Source organism: Larus michahellis, chromosome 1, assembly GCF_964199755.1.
Source record: "Larus michahellis chromosome 1, bLarMic1.1, whole genome shotgun sequence".
NCBI lineage: Eukaryota > Metazoa > Chordata > Aves > Charadriiformes > Laridae > Larus > Larus michahellis.
Genome location: NC_133896.1, coordinates 221,970,619 through 221,991,906, shown reverse-complemented (window position 1 = coordinate 221,991,906; position 21,288 = coordinate 221,970,619). Strand labels below are relative to the sequence as shown.

General features: G+C 39.1%; 1 protein-coding gene across 46 annotated transcripts in view; it reads right to left on the bottom strand.

The window, feature by feature from the left end:
• Window positions 1-21,288, bottom strand: part of DLG2 (discs large MAGUK scaffold protein 2) — a 1,061,709-nt gene that overhangs the window by 290,962 nt on the left and 749,459 nt on the right. For all 46 annotated transcript variants that reach the window (XM_074572424.1, XM_074572415.1, XM_074572416.1 and 43 more), the window contains 3 exons: window positions 19,703-19,839; window positions 7,851-7,995; window positions 4,688-4,829 (listed from right to left, as the gene is read on the bottom strand). In XM_074572424.1, coding sequence (XP_074428525.1) covers window positions 4,688-4,829; window positions 7,851-7,995; window positions 19,703-19,839 — 424 coding nt within the window. The remainder of the gene's footprint in view (window positions 1-4,687; window positions 4,830-7,850; window positions 7,996-19,702; window positions 19,840-21,288) is intronic.

Sequence of the window (21,288 nt, the reverse complement as noted above, 5' to 3'; positions counted from 1 at the left end):
GATGTCGAGTGACGATCATTACCCTTTGAGCCTGCTAGTTCAGTCAGTTCCCAACCGACTCTCCTCTTTTAGTCCACTCTTCCTCAGCTTTCAAACGAGAGCACTGTGGGAGACTGTGATGAAAGCCTTACCAAAGTCTGCCGTTGCATGCCAATGAGCATAGCCATGCTGGGAGAAGGCAGGTGACACCATATAATCCAGGAGATACCCAAAAGGCTATCCAGAAGGTTTCAAAACCTTTACAAATCATATCTTCTTTCCAGCTATGGATTAGTTGTACGTGTTTATCCAATGCTTCCTCATGTGTGGATGAGAGGTGGCTGGAGGAGTTATAAAGGGTTGTCCCCGTGTTACAGCTTCTCCTGCCCACAGAAATGGTATGAGAAATACCTTTGCAGCCACTCCCCAAAACAACTAGTGGAGAAGAGGAATCACCATGTGCCTCGCAGCAGATCCCAGACACACGTCTGTGGGAGTCATGGCATGGCTCAGGTATGCTTGTGGAGTCAGCTGTGTTTTCACCCGGCAAAGAGACATTCCTGCTCAATGCAGCACCTGCGCCGCAGCACTGGTTGGTATAGGGCAGCCACTGCTCTCCCCTTACCCATGCAGCTAGTCATTTCATCAGGAAAGGCAACCAGGCTGCATAAGCACACTATTTGCTTTTGGTAAATCTATGCTGACTGTTACAATTACATTCGGGTCCTTTAAATGCCTGGCAAAGATGATGTTGAGTATTTCAGGCTTTTCTAGATCATCTCTCATTACATTGTCTTCTGCCCTCCTCATTCATCAGTTTTTCCCTTCATCAAATTCTACCTTCAGTTTTGAAACTAGGACACCTGCAGAATCACTTATTGTTATTCTTTATGACTCTTGTAAGTCTTAGCTCTCTGATTTTGTCATTAGGCAGTCAAGCAATGCCTGTCTACGTCTTCTATTTTAGGCCATCAGAAAGCTCTTTGCTCAGCCAAGGCGGCCTTCCACTGAATCCCCCTCCTTCCTGCTCAACAGGATGGTTCATTCCTGAGTTCTCAATAAGTTTTATTTAGAAATCATCCATCTTTCACGGCAACCTCTGTGGCATGCTGTCTCTGTGGCAGCATCCCAAGAGATTTTGCTTAGCAATTCTCCAAAAAGGCTGAAGTCTGCTCTTCTGAAGTCTACAGTCACAACTTGCTGACTATCTTTCCAGACTTCCTTTGAATCAACCAACTTGTGGTCACTCTGATCCCAGCTATTATTTATCATCATGTTTGCCACTAGTTCTTCCCTTTTCGTAAGCAGCAGGTCAACCAGAAAGTTATTCCTGTTTCTTGCCTCTAGCAGCATTAGGAAATTGTCAGCAACACAATCAGGGAATCTCCTCTATTGCCTGCACAACACTTTAATCTTACCAGAAACTAAAACAAATAAGGACTTAGTTGCAGAATGATGATAAATGTATTGATACAGTTATTTGGCATATAGCTTTTATGATCCCACATTCTACTAAGCTGGAATTGTATTTTAAATTTTAAAAGGTGACAATATTTATAAAAAAAGGCAAAGCTGCTATCCCAAGAGAATTTAAAAATTAATCCATCAAAACAAAAAGTAAATTATGCCCATCACTGACTGATATTTTGGGCTAATAATATACACAATGTACAAAAGCTCGGTAATTTAATGACAACATGTTTCATTAAAACGTGTGGCTGAAGATGATTTGTTACATTTCTATCCCTTGTGCTCGGATTAAATTATTTTTTCCCCATAGCTTTATTAAGTAAAAGTTGCATTGAATTTTTTTTCAGATGCAGATTCCATATCAGACCAAAAAAGTACAAGTTTTTGTCAACAGAAATACTTATTTTTTTAGAATAAATACAAGTATTTAGATTAAAAAAAAATTAGAACTGGAGGGAAAAAAAAAAAAGAAAAAGAAAAGTAAGAGGAAGTGGACAAATTAAGTTGACTGTTCAACCATTTAAGCTTTGCCAATAGATTCACTATAGCAAGTAAGTTAAAAGAAAGGTTGTCATCAGCCTCTCTCAAATCCTGTGTACAAAAAATTACAAAACTGGGAAAGCCTCTTATAGTGGAGAAGTTACTGTTCCAAATATTTTTAGCCGGCACAAATGAAAATCTACCAGAAGCGTTGCCACATTCTGACTACATGGGTAATAAATTTCCTTATGTGATCACCATGTAAATTAGCCCTAAAAAACTATTATAGCAAGAACCAGAAATATTTTTAATGGATAGCACTGCAGTAGTTGGCAATCATCTTAATTATAAAAAATTATGTGAGGAAACCTAATTATAAATGCTGCAATCAAGGGATCTATAGGTTTCACTAAAATTATCACTATGATAATTAACGTCCCAAAAGATTTTAAGTCTTTCTTAGCCGGTCAGCAACAAAGACTTTCGAAATATGTTCTCATTTTAACAGCAGACTCATCAGTAAATCCTATGGCATTGCACAGGAAGAGTGCATTCACTCCACCCAGTTTACAGCTGTGAAAATCACTGTGGGAATTAACTGTGGCATTTTCAATAGTCTCACTTGAACCAATAGGCAATAATTAGCTACATGGACATTTAAAAAAAAAAAAAAGGCTCAGCATGGTTCAAGGGTTAAATGGTTTGGGTTTGGCTTCTTAGTCTTTGTAGTCAGAGGATAAACCTGGTCTCCTGGCACTTGTTTGGGTGTCTCTCAGATACTGCCGTATGATGTACGTCCAGTGAGGAAATGCAATGGCAAGAAGTCCCATTTTTCTTATGACTACATTAATTTTATCTTTGTGCTTACGTACCCTGGGTATCGGTGTAGCATATAAGCTATTATCACTAATATAATTAACTGCATAATAGTCGTCTTCTTTTCAATAGGTCGAAGTTTAGAACTACGAGATTTTAATCTGATTTGCTCTGTTGCATTCAGATTCATCTGAATTCATTCTGTTGCCGTCCACAGAAGGTCATGCTTGTAAAGTCAGCCTCTCCTCTTGATAGCACTAATATCACAGAAGATCTCAGATACCTGACTTGCATTAGACAACACACTAATTTGGGAATCCAGATAGGAAGAAGAACACCGGAGTGCAGTATTTCACAGAATATACATGACTCCTCTGGGCATTTGGTTTTTTTCCTCCAGTAATACACAATGGAGATTGGTGTGAATACCTCAGTCAACAACCGGACTGTGTCAGTACTAGCCCAGGTAAAGCCTTGATGCACAACTTAATGAAATCAATGTTTTAACTATTAATTAAAAAATGTAATTTCTTGTAACCCTTTGGAGAAAATTCATCCTAACTGAATGGCTCATAAGTTGAAGGAAAGCCATGTCAACTTTGCATCCGCAATAAAACAAAGGAGAAACTCTTTTAGCCAAGACTGTAGTTTCCATACATTTGTGTCCTGATTAATCACTGTATCATGATTTAGTTACTCTGAATCTGTCTGATCCAACAAGTTAAGCAGCTTGAGATTGTAATCATATGCAACAAGAAACATGAAATGCAAATTAGCAAGTTATGAAGTTGATGAATACATAAGCAGATGAGATTCTTTGGCTTGAGATACACAGTAGCCCAGGTTAGATGATTGGAACAGCCCCCTCCTAGCTCTAAACACAATGAATTTATAACTAGTGAAGCACAGAAAAAAAATTAATTTCTCATTTTCTGTGGCACTAGACATTATAATGAGGGCTCATTTTACAAACGTGACAACTGTTGTCTTCTAAGTGGATGGTAGTGCTCTTCAAACAAAAAATAAATACAGACTGTCTCATCGGTGACATTCAGTGTTGATCTAACACAAGACATAAAAGAACCCCCCCAGCATTTTCCTATGTGTCTTTTCTACCTGGAAATCAACTACATAGATAACATTCTGCTACCATACTTCCACACAGTAGTCTCAATCCTTTTGGGATTATTAAAATAAAAAGGATTAGAAGCAATTTCCAGGGACGTTTTCCTGATAATCACATCAAAGAACCCCTTTTATAGAGGTACCAAGTGCCACTGCATAAACAGTTTCCTTTTAACCTCCATGCTCTCACAGAAAGCCGTTTCATATTATGATTGCTCCAATGTTTAAGAAACTTTTTCCAGTTTCCCTCTTATATTTATTTGCAGGCAGTTTATAAATTTTTTTTTGTTTTCCCACAGTGTTTACTCTCTGTGACATTTATCTTTCAGTGTGTGCACACAGAGCAACTACAGGCTATCTCAGCCTCGCTGTTCCTACGCTAAACAAGCCGGACCTTTCAGCGCGTACTGTCAGGGAGAGGTACAAACGCAGAGTACGGTCACTCCGCCCGTACATGCAGTGAGCCAGAGGAGTCACTGATCCTTAGATCTCCTGGTTGTGCTAGCGAGGAATTATCACAGCTAATACAGCTGTTAAGAAGCAGAAAATTTTGCTCAGCGCCAGCATGGCTCTGGTGCAGCCATGCTGTTTGGGAACTAGTGCAGGATTGCACCCAGGCAACACGGACCTCAGGTCAGAATTCATTCCCGTGATCTTTCCCTTCGTTGTCTTCATACCTGTAACAGTTTGGATTCATCTTCCCTTGGACGTGGGTGGAAAGAACTGTCTGCTGTATTCTACCGGGGGTGCACTGAATGCTTTACCTACATCCTTTGCGATTGTCATGAAAGAAAACAGCTAAAGAGAAGCATCTGACCTGGTGTAGTCGTCCTCCACAAGCATGTGCTTTGGAATGGGTGAGTATCTTCCTGGTGAGATGGGGGCCAGGGATGCCTTGTACTCTAAAGTGCCATTGTTTCCAGAAGAGAGTATATGATTTTCCATCGGTGGAGAATAAGCTGATGGTAAGAATAAGCATTTCTAGTTAGCCACTTTCACGTTTGATTAGATGTCACAAGAACACCATTTTTTAGATAAGTACCCAAGAATGTGCTCATTGCTGTAAATAACATCAAAACAGACAGTCCTTGCCTGAGAGAGCTTAAAATTTAACCAGAAAGCATGAACAGCTGGAGTTTTCCTGAAAGGCTGGTAACAGCAATGACAATAACAGTAATAATAATAATAGTAATAATAATCATAATGCTGACTCATTTGCAGGGATGGACTCTTTACAGGGGATCTGAATAAGAAAGGACAGTTTGTGCGACAGGAAACATTTTCTTCAATTAGAATTGACTCGAAGAAAGGAATGTAAATAGGAGAGAATGAGATCAAAAGCACACTCCTCTTTTTGGCTTCAATATACAGCAATAGGAGTAATATAGTAAGAGCTCATTGCAGGATAAGAGCAGGAATTTTACGTACGGCAAGAATCATGTATGATGAAGATTAAAAGCTGTGATTTACTAAAGGTGCCAAAATTCCCAATATAATTGGAATTTCAGTACCAACATAGATCGTGTACAGATCACAGTAAATCTGTATATTTAAAATAGAAAATGGATAAAAATTTCTTACATATTAATGATTAATAATGGAACTTACAGGACTATGCTGTCTGATTCTATATTGGGTCTGTGGGTTTTGTTGTTTGCTTGCTTTTTGCTATTCTGAAGTTACTGGGCATATTTATGGCTGGAGAAATGGAATAATAGCTGTATTCAAATCTCTAGTTAATGTAATTAGAAAAGGAAGTGATAAATAGGAAAAACGGTGATACGTGCTTCTGCAATGAGTTATGATTAATTTTCTCATCCAAAGAAGGCAGCTAAACTTTCTACTATTAGTTTCAGTCTTTCTTTCAGATGGTGAGGTACAGAATGTTTCAAAGCAAAATATCCCTACAGGGAAAGGCCATTACCCGTTCTGAAATGCTCTGAACGTGTAGGCATAATGAAAGGTTCCCTGAGGATAAATGAATCTGTATGCACCAACAGCCGGGGATGGGCTACTGCAAATCTTTTCAACCTTTAGTCTCCCTCTGGAATTACTTCTGTCTTCTCACATGCTGCTGATCGATAATCTGACATAATAAAACACACTGTTTGGGAACTCCCAACTTATTATTTTGGAAAGTATTATAAAGGGGGAGATTGGATAGGGACATTTAGCATTTTTACTTCTTGGGCTTTGCTAAGATCCAGACCAGACTGCTACCGAACAACATGATTGCCATCTGTTGTAACATTTGCTAAGTAAATAGGTATCCTCAGCACAGTTGAGTATACCACCCAACGGGCACGTTACAAAACCTTCCCTTCTATTTTTATGGAGCAACCTGAATAAGGAGAATTATGGATATTTAGCTTTTCCTTCAACTTTGTCAGTCCATAGTAGCAACACTACGCAAAAGCGCAGAAATTGAAATCTCTAGCATTTACTGGGAGAATCTGCCTTTTCCAGCCCTTGGTTGGCCTTAAGTGCCCCTAGGATTTTTGGCAGGAGATCAAGATGGGTTCAGATCAGTTGCCGAAACTCTTGCCAAAAATTAAACTGCCATCCAGTTGTTAGATGGTGCAGCTGGTCCCTGTTGGTAGCTGAACCCAAGGCAGACAGTCTTTAATGAACAACTAAATGAAGACAGGGAGTTTCAGTAATGAACTGTTTTGACCAACAGGCACCACTGACATAGAGGGCTGCAACTGAAATGTTAAGATTGCTGTGAATGAGCAGGGAATGGGAATGCCTGGGTATGGACACCAGGAGGACTGGCAGGAGGGATACAAAAATGGCATGTGTTGGTAGCACCTAGATTCATCAATAGGTCTTCAATACTCAACTACATGTAACTTGTCAGGATAGCCTACACCCAAACTAAAGCAAAGACTCAAGCCATTAAGAGATGATGGCAGGAGATAAAGACTAGATTTTTGCCTAGGACAACCCTATAAGGAGACAAAAGTGAAGTGAATAAATCCTGAAGACGTGCACAGGTGTGTCAGATGGAAGAGACAGACGATCCTAAGCGCTGTCGTCTCCTTAAGGGAACAAAAAGCCCAGCAGCAAGGAGGTTGTCAGCCTAAGAAGAAGGTACATGTGTATGATAAAGACTCCACAGCTACCCACCCTTGTACCTGATCATCTCAGGGAGTCCTGGAGATGCACCTGGATACGCGTCTTTCTACCTGAATGCTGGACATAAGCCTAGGTGGTTTTGAGTGTGTGGATATGACAGCCTGTTTGAAATCAGTTTGTTTTAAAATAAAACAATCTTCCCCTCCAATGAGATCCTGCACTGAGCTTTACTATATTGTTTCAACAATTTTTCCTGCAACAGAGTGTACATTGAATGCAAGAACAGATAAGGCCTTGGCCCTCGGTCCTCAGTGAGAAACTAGCAGATGAACAAATGTAAAATTAATGGAGACACTGAGAATAAAGCAAAGTGGAACAATAATTTAGGAATTGGATATATACCGAAAATAGGTGAATTTGTGTCAGTAGACCAACGATTTTTACATTCCAAGTAGATATTTTATTCAAATATCATATATATTTTTCTCAGGCTTTTCACTAAGTTTGTACAAGATGTTTTGCTGCTTGTTCCACTTTTTCAGTGGACAGGGGACTCCAGTCAACAAATCTAATCACATTTCAAAATTTATTTGTGTATACTTATCACTGTAATTGTCACAAGAGTTACGGTTCAGTCCAATCACCTGGAGAATGGCTAATGGGAATCAGCACAATAGTACATCAGCTACATCATTACTTTTGCTGCAAAAATACTTTAGCAGAGTTATGTTATTTGTAGTACTTCATGGGTGTAGCATGCTTAAGTGGCAATAAACGTTTCATTTTTGTAGCCTTCCAAGCTGTTTCATAAACTTTAATGGGGCACTTTGGGCAAGCTATGAAAAAACCACAATAATCTAACAAACATATCTCCTACAAAATGAGTTGCAGATTTCACTTACAGTGAGTAATATCTGGTGGGCCATAAGGATCGGTCATGTAAATGGTGGTGGGCTTTCCAACTTTCAGATATACTACATCTGATGTGTTCTTCAGTATCGCTACTGCCTCTTCATGGGTAACTTCTTCTAAACTGTAATTATTTACCTTAAAGGAGAAATCAGACAGGTGAATTGGGATGCAGAAATAGACACAAAAATTTACATAGTCTTGTAGTTATCACAATATTGGGAAAAAATGCTGTAGACAAAGAGCCCTGAAGGTTACAGAAGCAGTATTGCAGCAAGGTAGAGAATAGAGTTTTCTTAGCACATGCATATTCATAGACTGATGGAGCAGTATTAATAATATCACAGAATCATAAAGGGTTGAGATGGCACTTGGTCTTGTCAGTAGAAAAGTCCTTTGTGATTTTCTCTTACCAGTATCATCATTACATAAAACTATATTTAATAACAATTTAATAACACCACACCATTTACAGAAACTGCCTATGCTACTTGATCTATCAAGATGAACTGTCCAAGTTCACCTCTCTGCATGCATGGCTGGGACCTCAGAAATACTTAACACCCCCAAATCTTTTCATCTCTGATATGACATTGACCGTCAAAATAATAATAAGAGGTACGGAGTGGTATACAGAATAAGGGGAAATAAAAAAGGGCAGTTCTGGATGGGGTAAAAGGGATTTTCAGTGTGAAAGTTTGTCAGTTTTCTGGAAGCACAGGAAAGAGACACTGAAAAAGTAAGAGAATGTAGTACTAGCTCTGTGCTTTATCAGTAAAGAAAAATACTTAACCAGAGCAAGAATAAGAGGTCATGGAATCATAGAATGGGTTGGGTTGGAAGGGACCTCTAAAGGCCATCTAGTCCAACCCCCTGCAGTCAGCAGGGACATCTTTAACTAGACCAGGTTGCTCAGAGCCTCACCCAGCCTGGCCTCGAATGTCTCCAGGGATGGGGCCTCCACCCCCTCTCTGGGCAACCTGGGCCAGTGTCTCACCACCCTCAGTGTAAAGAATTGTAATTGTAAAGGTCAGGACCACATTACAATTACTACTGTAATTGTAAAGGTCAGGACTACAGGTCAAATAGGGAAGGAAACAGTGGCAATAAACATTGTGCATTTATGCTTTACTCCCAGAAAAATAAAATAAATAAAAAAAGTGTCAGAAGTGGTTTATTGAAGAGGTGTATAAAATTTACTCACATATAAATGCACTACATCCACATAATGTCAATAATAGGTTGTGAATAGTGACAGAATAGTGAATGGTCCTTGTCCAAAAAGCATATATCCTGAACAGAGAAATTATAGGATAGAGGACAGAAGTAAAGAAGGATGTAGATAGAGGTTTCAGACATGTGGTGTAAGCCAATAGAAATGGAATCATAGAGGATCTCGAGTTAGCAGGGACGCATAAGGATCATTGAGTCCAACTCCTGGCTCCTCGCAGCACTACCTAAAGCTGAGCCATAAGACTAAAAGCATCATCCAGATGCTCCTTGAACTCTGGCAGGCTGGGTGCTGTGACCGCTTCCCGGGGGAGCCTGTTCCAGTGACATACATTTCACGGTGGATGTTGTATATGAAATATTTCATTGGGATTCAAAGTGCCATCCTCCAACTTCTACAGTTCTTGCCAGGTTTCCTTGTAAAGCTTATGCAAGATGGAAGAAAAAGAAGCTCCTGAACTATAGTATAACACAGCACAGCTGTAAATCACAGGAAAAAATACATACTTTCTAGGGAATTTAGTATCAGGGACTTGACTGTGACAATAAACTACTGCCAAAGGGTTTGGTAACTGGAAAGAAATCCAGGTATTGTGAATCACTAGAGGACTCTTCATACCCAGACGATTTCAACACCCAGAGAGAGTGAGTATTACTGGACGGTATTGTTAAATGTAAGAATTCTCTTTAAACTTCATTCCTTGTATAACTCTCAGACTTGGTTTTAAGGTTAATTGAAAGATGCAATGACAGGCATGTTATGACAATTCGACATGAAGAGCAATGATACAACCTAACACTCAGAAGAGAGTTGCTGACACTGTATGCTGTATTTTGACAGGTCTTCTATTTAAATAAAAAGTCTGATCCCTATCTTCTATGCATTTCTATTTTTTTCTTTGTTATGAACAGCAGTAACATACAAATGCACTTTTAATAACTAAATGCCTTTTAAATTACTAGGCTGATAGCAAGAAGTGGCTGAAATTAAGCCTTTCTTGTCTATGTATTTCAAAACTGTCAAATGCTGAAGCTTCACACTTTTGGAAATGTGACAGCACTTATCCTTTACCTTTTCTCCTTCCCACGCTGTCTGTCCATTGTATCTATCTTGTTGCGTTTCATCCTCACTACAAACTTTTTGAAGTAAAGAAAATCTCACATAATAACCCCCCACTATACTGCTGCTGGAAATAAATGTTCTTAGTCAAAAAAAAGACACAAAATGAAATATAGTAGCACTGTCTGGATTTTGACTTTTGGTCTTTTCAGACGTGTATAAAAACAATTAAGACACAAATTGACTTGTTTGAATTTTTTTCCAAAGCTTTTTTCCTGGAAACCTAGCTGATAAAAATCATGGTTGGGACTGCTGTACTTCCACCACAACATACTTAGGTGTCACAGTTCTGCAGGTGGAGGATAAACAGACATTTTAGAAACAGAAAATATATTGTGATACGTATAAAACTTGTATTTGCTATGACAGATCCTACTTGTCTCTCTGAAAATAACTTCACAGGACAGGTATTTTAACAACGCTGTGTGCAAGTTGTACAAATCTTGATGTTAAGACAAGAATTAAAAAGCAAGTGATTCTAAACGAAGAATTAATATCTGAGCAGTTATTCATTATGGTTATCTTTATACAATTTAAGATCCTAGAGATCACTGCAAAGTTTATGTACAATGATTTTTTCCCCTCATTTCTAGTATATATAAGCTTAAGCGTTCAGAATATGGTGTAAAACTGAAATATGTAGAGCCAAAACTTGGTAGATCTTGAAAGAAGGTAATGCATGAACGAAATCAAGATGCAAAGGATAACTTCAGAAAAAGGATGCTGAAGGAAATTTGAGGAGAAGAAAGGACCCTTCAAACTAAACAGAGTTCTGCTATATAAGTATTCCAGCAACATATACCAAAATTGCTTTTCAAACTCATCCCGAATACGTAGAAAACTAGAGGTTTCTTGTCTCTAGAGAGAACACTCCTAGAAAGGAAGTTTGCTACTAATTAATTTTGTCCTGGACAACTCAGTTCTCAGTAAACAAAGAAATAGACAGACTCAATGTACATCAAGAGTAAATACATAAATAAACAAACAAAGATGTTGATTCATTCATTAAGACAAAATTCTCAGTGGTGACATCAGTTTCTTTTAAGCAGGTGCTCTCTGAGAAGGAGATAACACCACCTTCCTTAGTCATCAGCAACATCAATTTAGAATTACAGTATACAAAATATACTCTGCATTTCCCAGTTTCTTTCAGAAGGTAGTGCTTGCTTTGGACCTACAACTCCCGTTAATACTAATATGTGCATGTATGAATGTCTTTTCTACTCCTTGATCATAAACCAATGATTACTAATAAAGACATCTGTATGTATTCTAATATATGAAACCAAAAACCTGAACACATGGAAGAATTATATTGTTCAGCTCCCTAAATATTATTGCAAGATGGCTTTAATATGGAATTTTTGTATACAAAGAAATCTCTGGACTCCATTCTTCAAAATATGCTGGAGATGGTGATAATTAAGAAATATGATGTTGTAGCTATTTTTTATGCTAAAATTCATATAGAGCGCAGAATCTCTCAGAATCTCCAAGATTCTTGGAGATTTCTTGAGTTTTTCTTGTTTCCATAAAAGATGCCAATTTTAACAGAATTTCAAGTACTAAATCTGACTTTTTCAGTGTTTGTGGCACAGCCAGTGCATGATACCAAAGCTTCACTCCTGCTGTCGAGATGACCCTAGTGGAGCATGTGGTTGAGCTAGAGGTGAAGATGATAAAGAGTGGGAGATGCGCAGAAAATAAAAAAAATCAAAGTGTATATGGCATACAACCCTCTGAGATGCTGAAACTTTTGTGCAGAAGGGCTGACATCAGAGCTGAGTGGTAGAATGGGTACTGCAGGCGAATTTTCTGCCTCTAAGAAGCCAATTTAAGTAGCAACGAATTAAGGGGGGACAAGCCCCTAAGGCAAATGCTAAAGAAGAAATTTATCCGAGTAGTCAGTTTAGTTACAAGAGTTAGACATTTGAGCCACAAAATGCTGCAGCAGAAGCCAAAGCCAAGGAGGAAAAAGGAAAACGGACATCGAGCAAGTGGGGCTTTTCTAATGGGAAAAGTTCCACACACAGAAAATTCAGAAATGCAAACAGCACCTGGAGTAAAAAAGAAAAAAAAAAAAGGAAAGCTGTTTCTTTAAATAGAAAGTATGTTATACAAAGACATACTGATATTACAGGAAAAGAATAAGAGGAAGAAATAATATAGCAATAGAGAAGGAAATTAAAGAATTAAAGATACAAGTCCAATCAAAGACGTTATTTGAATGATGGGGGAAATCAGTAAGAAATGTTGCCAAAGAGATATAAAAAGACTAAGGTGGTTTTTCTTTTCCTAAATAGCACAATCAAGGCAATGAAGTGTAAACTTCAGCAAGAATTATTTTATTTGGAAGTTTTCCTAGACTCATATTGGAAAGCAAAGGCACCGAGTAGTAGCTAGAGTGAGAAGCTTAGAATCCCCAAAATGACTGTACAAGTGCTCTAAAGAATAACTTCATTCACAACAGCATAAACTGATAACAGAATAAGAACTCTGGAGGAATAAGTCTGTCTTACTTAATTTTCTTTTTTTAAAGGGAATTCATTCTTTTCCTCTACTGATTTAGATTAAGAGAGATTTGACTCACTCAGTGAATGAGACAAAGAAGTGATCTTTACCTTGCCAATGGTAATGTTTGCTTTTGTGTAATATTCTACTTTTCATTCAGAACGTGGATTTTCCTGAGTCAAAGTTTGCTGGTAAAAACCTGTGACAAGCCATCTGTAAATCTAGAACGCTGATGGTCTTTTAAAAAACTCACCATGATTTAAAACGCTGTGAAAAGTGAAAGGGTTTTCATGTCTGGAGACCAATCATTTGTCCTAAGGATGTAAATCTGTTTGGATTAGCTAACTATTTATAATCCCACGGACTCCTGAGTTAGTTGTGCAAGTGCTGGACTCTGAATAGAAAGAAACTGGTTATTTTCAGAGGACACAGTCTGCTAATCCCTCTGAAATTAGCCTGCTTAGATTATTAAATTATGGGCTAAGTGTCCTTACCCCAGACCTGCTCTTTGCAGAGAAACACAAGAGTTTGTGCTTCACAGAGAATACAAGACTGAGCTCCAGGCTTCAAGCAGTGTAATGCATACACAGTGCAAGTGGCACTGTACTGTTTAGACCATAATTTTTCAATCCCAATTTAGGATGACTTTGGTAAAATAAAGCACAACACATCTTTTAAGACGAATGAAGTGGCATGAGGATGAAGGAACAACCAGATGAGAGTATCATTAGAAGTAATAAATTGGTAATTTATTGCTAGGGTACTAACCAAAGACTGCTCCTAGCAAATCTATGCTTGAATGCTAGATAAAGCACTGCAAGAGTCAATGACAGCGTACATCTGGCTCAGAGCCCAGCGCTGCATCACAAGGGATGCAGCCACCAGACCCTCTGAGTTAGTTCTAGTCTTCCTGAGCACTTCCTGAGTACTAGTTCAGTCTTCAGAGTACTGTACTTTTTCTAGTGTGTTTCCTTTGTACAATATCCAGTACAACCTTCAGATCAGGTACTATCTCTTCACACTGTTTTCCTCCTTTACGTCTAACTGGGTACTGCCTGTATTCCACCAACTGGCATAGCTCTGGCCCTGTGGGTGCACCTACCTGAGTGACGAATGTGGGCACCGGGAACGATTCACAGCAACATGGGGTCCGGATGATATGGCATCATAGAATCACAGAATAATAGAATGGTTTGAGTTGGAAAGGACCTTAAAGATCATCTTGCTCCAAATTCCCCGCCACGGACAGGGACACCTCCCACCAGACCAGGCTGCTCAAAGCCCCATCCAGCCTGGTCTTAAACAATTCCAGGGATGGGGCATCCACAGCTTCTCTGGGCAACCTGTTCCAGTGCCTCACCACCCTTACAATAAAGAATTTCTTCCTGATATCTAATCTAAATCTACCCTCTTTCAGTTTAAAACCATTACACTCCCTGATCCAGAGTCCCTCCCCACCTGTAGCCCCCTTCAGGTACTGGAAGGCTGCTATAAGGTCTCCCCAGAGCCTTCTCTTCTCCGCATTGAACACCCCAACTCTCTCAGCCTGTCCCCATAGCAGAGGGGCTCCAGCCCTGTGAGCATCTTCGTGGCCTCCTCTGGACCCGCTCTAACAGGTCCATGTCCTTCTTGTGCTGAGGCCCCAGAGCTGGACGCAGGACTCCAGGTGGGGTCTCACCAGAGCGGAGTAGAGGGGCAGAATCCCCTCCCTCGCCCTCCTGGCCACGCTGCTTTTGATGCAGCCCAGGATGCGTTGGCTTTCTGGGCTGTGAGCGCACATTGCTGGCTCATGTTGAGCTTCTCGTCCACCAGCACCCCCAGGTCCTTCTCCTCAGGGCTGCCCTCAAGCCATTCTCCGCCCAACCTGTATTTGTGCTGGGGTTGCCATGACCCAGATGCAGGACCCTGCACTTTGCCTGGGGACCTTGCTCTGGCCTTGCACATCCATGCTATGCATGTTTTAAGGGGGTTAGTTTCCATCACATCTAGTCTGCTGGCTAGAACCCCTGTTAGCAGCTGCAGTGCAATGCCAATTAGGAATGCTCCTGGACCACATTTCCTGTTACAGTTTCCTTAAAAAAATTCCCATTTGTTTTCTAAAAGACCATCCCACAAGACAGCAAAATCACTTTAAAAGACCACTTCTTATCAGAACCAAATGCTAACCTAGTTGTATCTCAAATGGTATGCTCTGATGACTTTAACATGAACATTATCCTGCATCCATATACAATCTGAAAGGAACAGATATTGCTAGGGGATCCTGTGAGGAACATATCAACAATTGTGCAATCACAACCCCATTACAGCCCTATGAAACCATCAATAACCTGCTTTTTTTCAGCACAGAATTGGGTAGGAACCAAGCCTAAATTTCTGAAAAGGAAAGTGACTCCTGTTGCTTCCTTCTGTTTTCAGCAAGAAAACAGAATCTAATTAAATCCCTTGGTATGTTATATCACTTTTCCTACAAGCATAAAAAATCCCACAGAAGCCTGATCTCTGACTACATAGAATCATAGAATCATAGAATCATAGAATTGTTGAGGTTGGGAAGGGACCTTTAAGATCATCGAGTCCAACCTTTAGCCTACCCTGACAAGAGCCACTTCTAAACCATGTCCCTCAGTGCCCCATCTACCCTTTTTTTAAACACCTCCAGAGATGGTGAATCCACCACCTCCCTGGGCAGCCTATTCCAATGTTTAATAATCCTTTCAGTGAAAAAATGTCTCCTAATATCTAATCTAAACCTCCCCTGACGTAACTTGAACCCGTTTCCCCTCGTCCTATCACTTGTCACCAGGGAGAAGAGGTCAGCCCCCATCTCTCTACAACCTCCTTTCAGGTAGTTGTAGAGGGTGATAAGGTCTCCCCTCAGCCTCCTCTTCTCCAGGCTAAACAACCCCAGCTCCCTCAGTCGTTCCTCATAAGGTTTGTCCTCCAGGCATGGTAAAGAAGCAACAGGCTAATGGATGTGGCCCAAACACGCAAGGGTATTTTGGAATAGAAGACTAAGTTTTGAAAAGCTAATGCCTGTAAGAGTTAAATATTAGCTTAATTTTTCTTTTAAAGCCTAATGTTTTTAAAGTTTTCCCTGAAGCTATTAGTGTTGTTTTGTACTAGTAACACCACACAGTTTTATACTGATATCTCATTTATCCATTCTGTTGATAAACTCTTCCAAAGTGAGCTGATGGCATCAGATAAAAGAAATTAATTATAATCTGAGAGGTCATAACTTCTTAAACCATTTTTTAGCTCTTCCTCATCATCATTATCCATGAACTGGAGGAGGTGAGGAGTGCGGTCTCCTCACGTTTGGAGATGACCACTGTGTGGCGGGTCCATATACTTGAGGGCAGGGCTGCCATCCTGGACAGGCTGGAGGAAGGGCCTGACAAGAGCTTTATGATGTTTAACTGGGAGAAACAATAAGTCCTGCCTCCGGCACATATTAATACCCTTCAAGAGCAGGGTGTGGCGCCGGCAGCAGCTCCGTGGAAAAATTCCTGGGGCTCCTGTTGGACAGCAAGCTGGGCATGAGGCAGTTGTGTGTCCTGGCAGCAAAGAGGTCAACAGCATCCTGGGCTGTAAGAGCAGGAGTAGAAACAGGAGATCCAGGGAAGGATTATTCCACAACAGTTGGCATTCATAAGAGTGCAGCTAGATAACGTGTTCAGTTTTGGTCCCCCACTGCAGGAAAGAACAAAGTCGAGCAAGTTCAGAGGAGAGCTACCAGGATGGTTGGAGTTGGAGCACTTGCCCAGTGAGGAGAAGCTGGGTGAGCTCGGCTTGTTCAGACTGGAGAAGAGATGCCTCTGGGGACAACTAACACCTGCCCCCCAGGTGCTTACAGGGAGGTCATCAAGACAGAGCTAAGCTTTTCAGAGTGGTAACAGGATGAGTGACAACAGGCATATGTTAAAACAAGAGAGGGTCAAACAAGTTAAAAGGAAAAGCATTTTCCTCTTGAGGACAGTTGAGCAGTACTACAGGTTTCCAAGAGAGACTGTGCAAGCTCCGTCATTGGAGATTTTCGAAATTCAATTGGACAAATTCCTGAGCAACCCGATCTGACCCTACAGCTGACCTGGAATTATCGTGTTAGCCTGTGATGCTCTGTATGGGATTTCCCCTTGTTCCCTTCCAGCGTAAAGAGAAGCAACCTAGCTGAGACACACCACCAGCAGTAGGAGACATCGTAGACATTGCCATCAGAATACAGTAAGGGAGTATTTTCCTCCTAGCTGTAAGTCTTCAGAGCAGACCTCTGCTCAGTTCTTTTCACATATACCTAGAAAAACCACTGAGTTCAGTTTTCAGCTTGAGAACTCTTATGCTTCCTCCAGTAATTTTCCTAATGGGCACCTCATGATTATCCTACAACGGAGCATCTTCCTGTGGAAGTGCTCAGGATAAAAAGCCTTAAGCGCAGGCTCAGTGCCACAGAAACATAACAGCACAGACATGCCCTCGTACAGATTTCACAATAATCACAACGCTCAGTATTTACATAATATATCTTCTGAATGCTTAACACACTATTAGCAACCTGCATTTAATAACAGGAGGGTCACCAAACCCTCAGTATGCTCAGATAGTACCTAATTGTATTACATTTCAATTTTTGTTTTGATTTTGCAGCATCTCTTTTATTACATCTTAAATTTTAACGCATTTGATCTGCATGTTCTTTGGGATCTGAAAGCATTCCACACAAACTTATCAGAACGCAAATACAAAAATGAAAAAGTCCCCCAGCACCTGCTGAGAATGTGAAAAGGATGACAACTTGTGGTAAATTTTATAGAGAAATGATGTAAAAACAAAGATCAAGAAAGAATTTACTACTGAGAAAAAAAAAAGTGTTCTAATATACCATCAATAAGGAAACAGTGAAGAAGAAGTAGGATTGTATAGATGACAAGGGTAATATTGTGTTGATACACTGCCAAAAGAAAGTAATGAATTCTTTCACTCACTTTTCACAAAGGAACATGAAGTAAATACCATGGACTCAAGGATACTTCACAAAGTAGAACAGGAAAAATATTGAAGGTACACAAGTTAGAAAGAAATCAGGGTGTCTTGTTGGAGAGGACCAGAAAACATGGCTGTAATCCGTACAACTTTTAGAAATAGATTTTGATCTTGTTAACTTATCACCACTTTAATGATTAAGGTATATAAAGAGCAAGTTGGCAAAGATTTTCTTCTGCAACAGTGAAAAGCTTGGTCTGGACGTACATGGCTAGTGGAGAGCAATGTTATGATTGAATTATTTTGCCCATTTTACATGCAATGATGAAAGGGGATGACATTAAGTAAAGAACCGGTCCAGACGGAAAGGAAAGCAGTATAAAGATGTGACATCAAACACACTGAGAATGACCTCTGCTCATTTTCGGAGGTCAGATTCAGGAGTATAAACTTGTCACAATGAGGAAAAATCTATATTTGACTGCAGTGAATCATAGGTTCAAGACTGAAAAGAGATGCTTAGTAGACAAATCCTATAAAAATCTGGTAAGAATGAATTTATACATAGTGATGTATAAAATAATTCTTTTTCTATTCAAATTCATCCTGATTAAATTACACTGGATATGGCAAATGCAGGATTTTTGCATGTGGTTTCCTTGGTATATATTATTTTCACCTCAAGTGATTTGGAAGAAATTAATACTAAGGTAGCAAAAATTTGCAGATGACACAAAAACTCTGAGGAATTCTCGTCATGAAAAGAACCAACAGCTGAACACAAGCAGATTTGCTACAAGGTGCAAAATAACAAAATAAGCTGCAACTTTGGCAAATACAAATATACATTTCTATGGAAAAATGAGCAAAAATTTCATTATACAATAGTAACTTTAATTTTACTGTGCTGAGAACCTGCAAAGAAGAAATGCCAAACAAATTGTAAGTTTGTTTCATTTTGCTTTGATTTTGAGAAGACCATTTGATCCGTAAGCTGTTTTCTCTATCAGCTTGGGTTAATTAAAAAAAGCCAAACTGTCACCAACCCAGCAACAAAGTGCCTTTCCTGTTCAGTTTAATACCCTGTATAAAATCAATGCCCATCTTCATATCTGACTGGAACACAGTGTCCCTAGCCAAATAAAGAAAACTTCAATTAGACACAGTTTTGCAGGCAGCAAAAAAAGGTCATGGCAATTTTTTGCTGCTTAGATATCACATCACAAACCAGAGCTACTGCAGTACATTTTTTTCATGGCATTCATTCAAAAATTTTCTCTACCTGCTGAAATGTATGCAAACGCATTGACATGGATACAACTTGACATAGATTAACTTCTGCTGATTCACCAGAGTCAGGATTTCCCCCTTAACAAAGAATTAAACAAACTCAGTGAGTGGGAAAGAATGACCTACAGGGAACAATGTGCTAGCACTGCAGATACCAGGAAGAATTTCCTGAAGTGAGATCCATCAGAAGAATAAGCACCCTTCCTCAAGGCAAAAGATGGAAAACATATTTTTTGGAACATCTATATGGAACACATTCAGAAAACATTCCTACATTTACTGAAATGTATGTAATAGTCCACTGACAGTGGTTACACGTGAGAGTTCAGTGGCATGTTTTCACATCTTTCAATTTTCTTAAAATGATCAGTAGACTCAGTACTGCTGTAATTAACAGTTTGTCTAAAAACTTCCTTTAAAGTTTTGAGGGGCATTTTGACTTGTCACCAATATGCGTAATATGTTTATTCTCTACTCCATTGAAGGATTGCGAAGACATTGCCTTCTTTTAATAAAATGATGGTTTTCTAGTGCAACGTTTTTTTAACTGCTATCTCAGAAACATATATAAACAATGGGAAAAATGAAGATGACGGAAATATAACTCATAATTATTGTTGAAGTTGTAATGTAAAATCTATGGTGAGTGAAAGTTTCTGTATGAAACAATTTTCAGCCAAGTAAAATGTGATTTAAATTTGTCATACTTACCATCAGAAGTCTATCTCCAACCTGCAACCTCCCATCTTTTTGCGCAGCTCCTCCATCAATGATCTTGGTGACATAGATGCTGTTGTCCCCAGGGATGTGTTGGTTTCCCACCCCTCCTGCAATACTGAAACCCAGACCTGGAGAAGATACAGAAAACAAAATATTAGCAAGACAATATATAACATTAAAGAGGAGTGCAAGAGTAGCATGTATTTAACCTATTGAACAATTACAGTATTTTTGTATTTTTTACAGAAATACAAATAACATAAGAGATATTTGTGGGGTCAATACTCTTTCACTTTTCCTGGAAGGTCAGGGACAGAAATAAATTAAGGAAATTCTGTATCATGTGCTATTATAGGAAGGTAGACATAAAAAGAACGAAACCAGTGATAATTCTACGGCCACGGCTTGTCCTAGCCAGGGGCCAGTGCAGTCTATGTCAGGAAGTTATGGCACAACTTGCCATGACTAATAATTAAACTCTGAAGCTTGGAGTTTATGTTGTTAAATATTGCTATAAAATACATCACAGTCTATCAGAACAAAATTAAAGGTATTCTGCTTGTCCACACAATTTGAAAAATACTTGGAGAGCTGTACTGAAGATTTTGCAAGTTTCTGTAATACCACAGTGACGGGTCTGTGAAAGTGAAGGATAAACAGCATAGATATTTGGATTTAATTGTGCTTCGCATATTTTTCTAGGACATAAATATCTTTGGCTATGGATACATAAAATAGGAAAGCAATAGTCCTTTGTATGTACATGAATTCTGTTCAGTGATTTACGAAATTCCTAGATAAACACCCAAAAGAGCCAAACTGTGGAACAATGTCAGTAATACATGCTGATATGATTCAGAAAAAGGAAGGCAAAATAAATAGATGCTGGGGAAAGAAAAAAAAGGCAGTTTTACCCTTTTCCTACTTTTCCTATCCTCTGACACATTGCATAAACAGACAAATCATTGCTTTCATTTATAATAACATTTTTATCTCTCAATCAGAGAAATGACAGAAACTACTGTGCTTTATTTCCATAAAAATCTACTTCATACAGCTAATTTTTCGTAGGTGGTATAGCTAATAGGAACTTCCAGCTGAACAAATAAGCTGTTACTGACAATAACCTGCTTAGATTATTGCTTCAACTAGACATTACTCTTTTAGCTGCACAGAAAAAACAGTTATATCTATTTAGAGAATAATCACTAGTTTTATCTATGAAATCTATGCTGTTCAGTCGTTCTTAAAACAAACATGCTAGTAATAGCTTCAGCATGAGCGATAAAATGCACAGTAAAAAATGAGTTGCCTTGAATTTGGTATTTTATCGCAAACTCACCAGCCTGACTATTCATGCAATAAAACTTAAAGGGAGGGTATATTTAATACACACAGGCTTTTTTAGCAGCTGTATGAGTACAGAGAGATTTTTCGAGTTAATTAAATCTTTTTGATTTTTTTTCTCACATTATTTCCATTTGATCATTATTTAGCTTAACAAATATGTGAGGTCGGATAACATAATGGACTACTTAATGGATAGTGCCAAAACAGTAAATTACAAAAAGAAACCT